Raw genomic sequence first — 10,621 nt, 5'->3', positions numbered from 1 at the left:
GGGGGGCCCGGGCGGGCCTGGAGGGCCAGCGGGTCTTGCGACTCCTGTGGTCACATTTCCAGATGACCCAGGTGGAGTCGGTGACTTCAAAAGGCCATTTTCTGCCAAGGAGTGGTTTGGCCCAGGGAGCACACACATTTCTACAAGACAGATATGATGCTTTCATTAGTTAAACAGGGGATAACTTCCTAGCTAAAGAGTTACTGAATAACGGTGGTCAACGTTAGTCAATAGTTACTGTAAACGGTATGTGTATCGGCTGTTGTTTGGTCAACAAACTTACGTTTCAGCTCGGTTATTTGCAGCTCAGTCATCCTGTTCCGTGCAGAAAGCTTGCTCACGTCATCAGAAAGAGTGCTCACTTTAACTGCATCAAGAGATAAAAAGAAAAACGATTGATGACATCATATGTAGATCACGTGCCCTACCAGACTGGTCAGTACACCCGGATGATGGCTGAAGCATTGACTTCTGGGAAGATTTTTCAACTTATATATTTTTAACAATTTATATCCAAATTTGAATACATGTAGTACTATCAAAAGTAATTGCATGAATGGAAGATTCAATGAAAGAATAATCAGATAAGATATAGTCTACTTTCTATTGTTATATGTCCTTTCTAGTACATTGTATTTCCATTTTCCATTGTTATTCCTTTGACCTTTCTAGTACATTGATAACTGCATTTATTCCCTCGGAGAATGATCATGTAATAAAGATTCTTCGTCAATAGAATCCTTGTGGAAAAAAAATTTCAACCTTGTTTAAGAATATTTGAATAGAACTGTCCAAAACTGGAAATGTAATGAATGAATGAATGAAATGAATGAATGAATTATAATCAAATGACGCAAGCATTACTGTCGTACGATTGTAATCCTAAACAAGTCTTTTTCCAGACAAACATCACATCTTTTGTAACTCCAGGCTGTCAAATGAATATGTAATAACTTTATTCATAGCAAATATTGAAAAGATCAAAACAGGCACGATGAAAGCAAACCTTTTACCTTTTGTGACGTGTTTGTTGTTTCAATATTAGCATAAATTAGCATATGATAGCATAGCAATAAACAAATTCTAATGATTAGGCGGCGGCACTTCTTTGTCGTGTTGAAACGTGACGCGCTTTGCAATAACACTGCTTCTCTCCAAGCAGAGGTTGTGGGGGAATGATCGTTAGCTTTTTATATATGGCCGTTTTTTTTTTTCCTGACCCCCACCCCGTCGGTGGCCTGCGACCTTCTTTGGCTAATGGATACTGCCTGGCCAATTTGATACTGTCTTTTTGCCACCGAAAGGGATCTGCTTGGAGATTATAACACTGCGACATCGGCACAGTGTAAGCATTCTACACAGTACAGAACAGACCAACCTGCAAATATTGGAAACAGCAGAGCCATGGCCACAGAGATGAAGAGACCTGTGCCTTTCAGGACCTTCTTGCCCCTGTCGAGCCATTTCGTCTTGTTGTTGGCGTCTGCTCCATAGTCTAGTAGTAGAAAAGAAAATTATCTACTGTGTTATCCTACTTATTACATTGAGTGGTATAAACATCATGGCGTTTTTTTTACTGATAGTTGGTTTCTTTTACTCTTAAGGAGATCTGCTCTTAGAACTGCTCTTAAGGCGGCTACAAAAAATCCAGTAGTGTTTTTTTTTTTAGTTTGATATCTGCTATTAATTTCTTTAATTATGGAAGCTCTTAAATCATTCCTTACAATATGAACAACCTGTCAGGAGTCATAGTAAATCCTTTAAAATGTTGTGTGTCATGTGTCCCTAAGCAGATCTGCTCTTAATAACTGTTCTTAGACTACAGTAGACTAGCCCAAAATTCTATTAGTGTTTTTTATTAGTTTATCAATATCTGCTAAGAATCAATTTCTTTAATTATGGAAGCTCTTAAATCATTCCTTGCAATATAAAGAACCTGCCAGGAATCATAGTAATCCATCCTTAAAAATTTTACAAAATCTTGTTACCTGCTCTGGAGACGTACATCGTGTTTGGTATGTTCGCGGCGGCGTCCGCAAGAGACCTCCAATTAGTCTGGCCTTGCTGCTGGGGTGTGGCGCCTGGGTGGAAGAAAATTGCAACATAAGCAATACTATTCGGTGTATTCCACACAAATACAACATTGTTTAGTGTGTATTTATTACCAAATCCACCAGCCATTTTTTTTCATTTTGCCACACGAGCACACCGTGAAGTACCAAATTTAGACATTGACGAAGTCGATTCAAAACTGACTTCTGTGATCCGCTTTACTGCACCTTTTGTTCTGATAAAATAAAGACTTACAAAAGAAACAAATTGGGCGGCCTGTGGTGAAATCATTTCTATTTGCAGAAATTACACGCTTTGAAAGCAAGCGAACTGACCATGGTATAGCCGGAATGCCCCCTCCCTAGCAAAATGCCATACAAGTAGTTAAGGCTGGCGACGACTACATAAATAACTGCTCACCAGAAAAGGATAGAAAATGAATTAACATATTAACAGAAAATCTGTTACCTCCGGTGTCACCAGTCTGGGACTGCTGCTGCCCTCCCGACATGATGCCAGTTGTCAGGTTTCTGTACAGCAAAAACACGTCCTGCACCAGGCACGGCGTTTGTCGACTGACTAGTGAAGCCTGACTTACACCCACGCAGTAATTACAACAGCTTTACATAACGATACGCAATGAAAAGAAAAGGATGAAAGCGCGACATATTGAAGTTATCGAAAGCAGTCTACGAATGCAATCATTTTGCTTCTTTAAAGTAGAAAGATATGCACACCACCTACGCATTAACGAATTTGAAAGAAACGATGAAAGAAACCTATACATAATAAATAACAAAGTTTCCCTTTGATAAGATAAGAAAATTTTCGTTAAAACGCCTAATCGTCTTAAAAGCTTAATGTTCAAAGCATCCTAGCGAAAACGGTATACGAATGCAATCATGGCCTTTTAGAAGTAAAATTACAAACTTATTGCATGCTGATATCTACAGCTGTATTGAGAAAAAAATTTAACATAAAAACTACAATTTGGTTGGAGGGGAGTTAAAACTTTAATTAGTCCCTTTTCAACAACAAAATCTCGACTATTTTTCAGGTCACATGTGAGCATTGGAACCCAGCACTCAACCAGTTGCATCATTTTTGGTCTTCATTACCTTATGCATCTTTTCCTGCAACTTTATATTGCCTCTATAGCTGGGATTACGTAGATGCTTCTTAACGTTTTCCCAAGAAGTGAAGTTAGACATCAAATACAACTGTTAAATGGGTCGGAACATTAGATCATAAAGTTTAGCTCTTTGTCACAAATGTAATCTTTTATTGTTGTAATTCTGATCTTAAAATATTAAATGTAGTATTTGTCTCAGACTGTAGCAATCCTAGCATACATTGCTTTCAACAAAAACACAAAGTAAAACATACGCTTAATAGTACAAAGCTGTATATGTCGCTTCTCTACATCTTCCACGACTGTATCATTATATCACTGAAATGATACATGATTATTTTCCTTGACTGATACGTTATGCTCGGTTAGTATTCATCAATCCTTTTCTACACTCTCACTGAATTCAAGTTGTAAAGTACATACTGAAATGGGACGAAATCTACACCATACACTCGACAATACTTCTAGAAATGCCCAAATGCCAGGAATTCCAACAATTATTGGATAAGCACATTCTCGTCACATACTACGTAGTCTTTTGTAAGGTAGATTAGTCTCAAAGTATAGTTGTTGTTATATAGCACTAGATTCCATATGTTGTACCTTGTACAGTGTTCGTGCAATACAGTTACATTTGCAATAATAATTCTAGCTCCCACCTGCCCATTTTCGCATCTTACTGGAGCCGTTCTTTAGTTGTGATCAGAGTTCGACTGGTCGCCTAGGTTCAGTTCATTCTGAATTTCTAAAACTAACAGATGGATACTACAAGTTGATTAACATTATAAACATGTTAAAGTACCTCTACCGTTGCCAATTACTTGATTATATAGACAAAGATATAGCTCTAGACAACTACCTTTTATCGTGTAGATTTTAGTTATTTTTTACTACGTTTCATTGTTCTTTTATGTTTTTAATTTGCAATTAGCCCTCCGGGCACGAATTTGCAATAAACTATCCATGGATGACTCATTTTCAGTATAAGAGTCCAACAGAACAAACTTTTCATAACATGAAGTAACCAGTTTGCTTACTGAGTCCCTTCATTGACCCCATCTGCCTGTTGACGTGTTTTAAAGAGGCTAGGACCGTCCGGGAGCCGTTCAGCAGTGGCGGTCAGAGGTCAGCCTGACGCCTAGGTCTGTCCTGTGGGAGAATGAACGGGATTGCCATCAACATCGTGTCCAATTGTCTAATGGGAAATGAATTACTGGTCTAATGCCCCTGGCTATATATTTACATAAAGCCCTACGATGCATATTATCAATTTATTGTTGTTAGCACGAAAACACAATATACAAAAAACACTGTGCAGGAGAAGAGAGGAAGCCTATTAGGCTTATACAAGCCCTCCTCCTTTAAGCATAACAAATGATAATCACATATTAACTGAAATACTTGAAATGACAAACAAGGCAAATGACAAAAATATTAACAAAGCATAAATAAGTTAGCAATTAAATAATTAAAAACAGAACTAGAGTTCCACGATCTCATACCTTCGCCAAATGATGTTAGCCTTTATGAATAAGAAATATACTAATCACCCTGATTATGCAAGTAGGATCCTCAATTGCATGAATTATATCAGTCTGTTGATCATATTCTCCACCAAAAGACAGTCTTATCTTAACAAAGAATGCCATTTTCTCATAAATTATGCAAATATGGTCCTTATTTGAATAAGTTATGTTTAATTATGTTCACCTTCACTTAACTTTCAAACACCCCAAGTATGAAATTCCAGGCAGTTACCACTACGCAATTATAACATTTTCTCATTAATTATGCAAATTAAGTCTTCATTTGCATAATCAATATTTGCCTGTGTTTCTCTCGTTCTTAATAACATATGTTACAAGCTTGAACTTCCTATCATGGAATGCAGCTGATTTATAGAATTTCCTCATTAATTATGCAAATTACATCAATATTCGCATAATTGTAATATCATTATGTCAAGCATCACTTAAGCTACCTACATACCAAAAATCACGATGATCCATCAATCGGTTCTTGAGTTATCCTCTTTTAAACATTTGTCCTTTAAACCCCCCTGCAGTTCTAGAGCAAGCCGCTAGGGGGCCTAAACTCACGTCACTTCTTCCCCAGCACAAGAGCTACCTACCATCCAAATTTCATCACCATAGCATGTCTGGATCTTGAGATATCAAAACCGGAAGTTCTGCTGCAGTACCATAACAAGCCGCTAGGGGGTCCAAAATCTAATCATTTTGAGGTCTCATCAAGACCTACCCATCTACCAAGTATCAAGACAATCCATCAAGGCCTTCTCAAGTTATCGTGTTGACAGACAGACAGACAGACAGACACACACACACACACACACACACATACACGAACGCCCCTGAAAACATAACCTTCTTGGCGAAGGTAATTATAGCAAAGTAAACTATCTAATGGAGAAGCTAAGTAACACTGATTCAAAACAAGAGGTATGGAGACTACAATAACATAAAGAAGTCTATCTAATGGGGAATTAAGCTAGTTGAATGTTGAGTTATGAAATTTTGTTTTAAAGTGCTCTTAAAGTTCAAGAAAGACGAATTAATTTGTAAACTCCTGTCCAAAGTGTTCCAGATATTGGGGAACCTGGACATCACGGTGAACATTCTTTGTTGGTTTTTGGTGTGCATTACTGCCAAATCGTTACAATGTCTGGTATTAAAGCGTGAAAGTTAACGTACGTGGGATGACTTGGCATATGAAGGGTAGGCGTGTACTGCATGGGTTATCGTTCCAATATCCATCGTGGATGTGGACACAATCCTCCATCCCTTTGTTGTTATCCGGCTGATTGGGCTTCCACATGCGGTAGCCGCCCGCGAGAGGGGTGCCGTCCATCCACTGGAAGCGCCCCTCCCAGTACCGATCGTGCAGCCCAATCCAGTGGTTGGTTCCCAGGCGAAAGCTGAGGACAACATTAGCCACGGCGTCGCGGGGCATGGCGAGGGTGCCGCCGTGTCGACGACACTTCGCAGCCGCGGCGCTGAAGTCCAACTTGGTGTCGAACATCTTGTAGCAGATTCCGTTCCCGTTCCAGAAGTCTCTGGGACAAGATACTGGGAAAGGGCGTACATAAAATGCATTCATTACCTGCACTAGAAGATTATGTTTTTGGTAGCGTTTGGGGCGGTGGCGTTATTTTTTCGGGAAGCGACACGAGTTATGCGGAGGTAGATTTGACAGGAAGAGGGTCGTTTGCTGCCCAACAGCACAATATAGGTCTAGAACACAGGCCTAACGGTAAAAGAATATAGGCCTAACCTTTATTGGGCTTGCATGGTACGGCAGCACCAGGCAGCCCAACGGGACCAGGACGCCCAATGCGTCCTGGGGGCCCAGGAGGCCCTACAGACACAGGCCCAGGCAGCCCAACGGGTCCTGGGGGCCCAGGAGGCCCGACAGACACTAGGCCAGGTGGCCCAATGGGCCCTTTTTCTCCTGGTGGCCCAGGAGGCCTGGTAGGCACAGGGCCAGCTGGTCCCAAGAACCCTTTTTCTCCCAGGGGTCCAGGTAGAGGAAGAGTAGCTGGCCCGATGGGCCCCTTGTCATCGGTTCCTGAAATGATGATAATAAAACATTAGCTTGTTTGTTTGTTTTTTTGTTGATCAAAATGTTCCACATGTCAAGTGGAGGGGGAGTGAGACCATACGTACAGGTGAAGACACCTCTCCCACGTCCCATCCACTTCAATAAAAGACCATGTCATCAGGCATGGTGAGATAGTAAATTAAACCTATTAATATCACACAACTTTCCCGTCATCGAGGCCTTAAATTAAAGCTAAACATGTATGTCATATGCAAGCTGAAGTCCATGTGAATTGGATGTCTGTTGCAAAATAGCTCTTACCTAACGACTGAATGAGACGCTGTTTGGACAACAAAATGTTGGTAAAAGTTTTACTTTAGACCTTCTAAATAAAGATATATACTCTCTTCAGCCAGGCTTACCAGCCTTTCCCTCAGGACCAGCCGGCCCCATGGGTCCCTTCTCTCCTGGGGGCCCGGGCGGGCCTGGAGGGCCAGCGGCTCCGGCGACTCCTGTGGTCACATTTCCAGATGACCCAGGTGGAGTCAGGGACTTGAAAAGGCCATTTTCTGCCAAGGAGTGGTTTGGCCCAGGGAGCACACACATTTCTACATAGAAGATATGATGATTTCTTTAGTTAAACAGCCTACATGCAAAACTGAAAAAAATGATGCTGGAAAAATAATGGCATACATTAATTATTACCAGATACAGAAAAAGACATACCGTGACCTTGTGATGGACAACAAAGTCTTCTAGCGTATTTTAATATTCTAACACTACTACTACGGTGACTACCGTTATTTTGTAACTACTATGCTAGTAGGTTATCTCCACCTCCCAGGACGTCGACCGTTAAGAATTTTAACGGTGGGGCAATACTGTCTTCGTTAGATTTTTTAGTTAGGAAGTAAGTTACTGATAACGGTAGACCTCCTAGGAGATGGAGATAACCACCCAGCTTAGTAGTTACTAAATGACGTTGGACATCGTTAGTCAATAGTTACTGTATATGTGCATCGGCTGTTCTAAGGTACTATCATGTCAACAAACTTACGTTCCAGCTCGGTTATTCGCAGCTCACTCATCCTGTTCCGTGCTGTTAGCTTGGCCACGTCATCAAACACTTTAACTGCAACAAGATAGAAAACAAACGATTAATGACGTTACATGTAGGTCACGTGACTGGTCATTTAACCTGATGATGCATTGACTTCCGTGGTTTTAGTCCGGATGAAAAATTTGAATAACATTCTTCAAATTTGAATAGAAGCAGCAATGAATGAATAAAAGAAAATGGAGAGAGAGAGAGAGAGAGAGGAAGAGAGAGAATGAAATCAAGAAAGAATAATTAGTAATATAGACGTTAATGTCATTCGAATCCTCATGGAAAAATTGATAAAGACTTTAAGTAGCATTGTCCAAATCAGGCCGCACCAATTTAATTTATTGGCTAACGGATTCGCCCGCTTTATTTTTTCTGATTTGCAAACAAAATGTAGAATCAACTGCAAAATGCTCATATTTAGCCCTGAACAGTTGAAAACAGCCCTTTTCTTCCTACTTGTTACAGTTATTCCATCTTTCAATGCAGTGGTATCATTAAAAGTTCAGGATTCATTGTTTAAATTTTGAACCAACCCGGTGTGTTGACTTCATGGCTCCTATCGTACCATTTTGGGCCAAAATAGGATGCCTAGGCCTGTTTTTTTCGCCCCCCGCTCCATTATTTTTCTAGAAAAATCCGTTAACCAAGAAATTAAATTGGTGTGGCCTCAGGGGTATATAAAATGGAAGAAATATAACGAGATACCATATGGACTTCTCTCAAACGATACAAACTTAACATCCTAAAAATTCTCTTTTGGCTTTTTACAGGACAATAATAACTAAAATCTGACTACAATGTGGAAACATATCTGCATCACCCTGATTTTGAGCTAAGGTCATCTCTATGTAAAATGAGACTAAGCGCCCACACATTAGAGATAGAGAGAGGAAGATATAAGAAACGGCCTGTAGGCGAAAAATTCTGTAAATACTGTACGGAGGGAGCAGTGGAAGATGAAATGTATTTTATCTGTCAGTGTCCTCATTACGATTTTAACAACAACAATAATTTCATGCATTAAGCACATACAAAGAACTAAACAACATGTGCAACAAAAGCAAACAGCATTTTGCACACTATAGAAAAGACCTACCTGCAAATAATGGAAACAGTAAGATGCTGACCACAGCAAAGAAGACACCTGTGCCTTTCATGAACTTTTTGAACAGGTGGATGCACTTCTTTACCTTGGTGTTTGCTCCATCCGTGTAGTCTAGCGGTGGAGGATAGAAAAAGAATAATACATCTACTAAGAATAACCTTTTTAAAGACCTTCAGTGCAAATTTAGGACGGCAAAACTGGATTTGTCCATTTCTGCTCATTCTTTTATAATATATAATGTAGTAAGTTGAATCAATCCTATCCCTTATTGTTTATTGTTTATTGGCAGTTTGCACATAAAAATAAAAACAGTATGTAATGAATATGTACAAAGAAATGTGCGGGAGAACCCAAGAAACCTAAGGGTTTATCGATTGGGTTCTCCTAAAATCCAATTGTTTTTATGACCTCTTTTTACACACGTGTATTTTTAAAAAAAGTGACAACGAAACAAATTGAGTCAAAATAGATACAAAATACATGTAATATAGAGTTAACACGACGAACTAACTAACTAATTGACTAAACAACAAAGTAAGACTATCAAAAACATGTCAAATTGAACACAAAAAAATTCCATTAGTCAAATCATCAAGTTTTTATGCATAAGAGCAAAGTATAAACATAAGAAAGCAATACTAACACAAAATAAATAAAGAGCATAAGAAAACAAAAGCAAATCAAGAAGTGGCAGATGGCTTCTCTATCAGGTCAATTTTTAGATATCTTTTGAAAGTTGGAAGGGACTGACAATATGCATAGTATACGTACTGATATCTGTGAGACAAAAATGCGATGTCACTGACGGAAAAAGGTTTCTTGTTTTCTACCGTGGGCTGATTCTAGCTATTTATGGGTGGTACCCCAAAAACGACAGGGACATCTCACCTGGCTTTTTTTTCAAAGCCTTTTGTTTGATTTGCCGCCCTGAAATCGTTTTGTATGGTTTGAACCCATGCTCACAACAAAGACAGCTTCACAGTAGTAACGGTGGTAAATCATGACCCCCCCCCCCATAAAAAGACCAAAGCAGCAAAAAAACAAAAAAACGAAGGGACTCATGAATAGTTTTTAGAAATCCTTTTACCTGCTCTGGAGACGTACAGCGCGTTTGGTATATTTGCGGCGGCGTCCGCAACAGACTTCCAATTAGTCTGGTCTTGCTGCTTGGGTTTGGCGCCTGGGTGGAAGAAAATTGCAAAATGAGCAATACAATACGGCGTATTCCACACAAAGACAACACCGTTTAGTGTGTATTCATCAACAAAGCCATTCTTTACCACACATTGAACCAACAAAGATATAGGCATAGTCATAGCCGATTCAAAACTGGCAGGCTTCTGTGATCTGGCATACTACTGCACCTTTCTTTTGATAAAATAAAGGCTTACAAAATAAGCAAATTGGGTAACGGCCTGTGGTGCTATTAAGCATCACTACGTACAGAAAATAAACGTTTTGAAAGCAAACGAACTGACCATGGTATAGCCGGAATGGCCCCCCTCCCTCGCAAAATGTCATGATCATACAAGTAGTTAAAGCTCGCGACGACTACAGAAATAACTTCTCACTAGAAAAGAATAGAAAACGAGGACTTGGACAAATCGAGAGAAAGCCTGTTACCTCCGGTGTCACCAGTCTGGGACGGCTGCTGCCCTCCCGACAT

The 10,621-nt window shown here is 39.8% G+C and overlaps 1 protein-coding gene across 1 annotated transcript; it reads right to left on the bottom strand.

The window, feature by feature from the left end:
* Window positions 1-4,322: 4,322 nt before the first annotated feature.
* LOC109483496 (collectin-12-like) lies at window positions 4,323-10,621 on the bottom strand. Its single transcript, XM_019786525.1, has 8 exons — window positions 10,579-10,621; window positions 10,043-10,135; window positions 8,947-9,066; window positions 7,800-7,874; window positions 7,165-7,350; window positions 6,476-6,769; window positions 5,932-6,270; window positions 4,323-4,333 (listed from the first exon to the last, which is right to left on the bottom strand). The coding sequence occupies exons 1-8, from the start codon at window positions 10,619-10,621 to the stop codon at window positions 4,323-4,325; spliced, it is 1,161 nt and encodes a 386-aa protein (XP_019642084.1).

Source organism: Branchiostoma belcheri, unplaced genomic scaffold (assembly GCF_001625305.1).
Source record: "Branchiostoma belcheri isolate BF01 breed outbred unplaced genomic scaffold, Haploidv18h27 scaffold65, whole genome shotgun sequence".
Lineage (NCBI taxonomy): Eukaryota > Metazoa > Chordata > Leptocardii > Amphioxiformes > Branchiostomatidae > Branchiostoma > Branchiostoma belcheri.
The sequence above is the reverse complement of the archived record's forward strand: the minus strand, read 5'-3'. Positions and strand labels throughout refer to the sequence as shown.

Bases quoted from the DNA above. Each gene is read 5' to 3' on its own strand.
- LOC109483496 (XM_019786525.1), bottom strand. From the start codon at position 10,621: ATGTCGGGAGGGCAGCAGCCGTCCCAGACTGGTGACACCGGAG. The intron at 10,136-10,578 runs GTAACAGGCTTT...TCTTCCACCCAG, and splicing joins CCAGACTGGTGACACCGGAG to GCGCCAAACCCAAGCAGCAA. The intron at 7,875-8,946 runs GTAGGTCTTTTC...ATCTTGTTGCAG, and splicing joins ACTGTTTCCATTATTTGCAG to TTAAAGTGTTTGATGACGTG.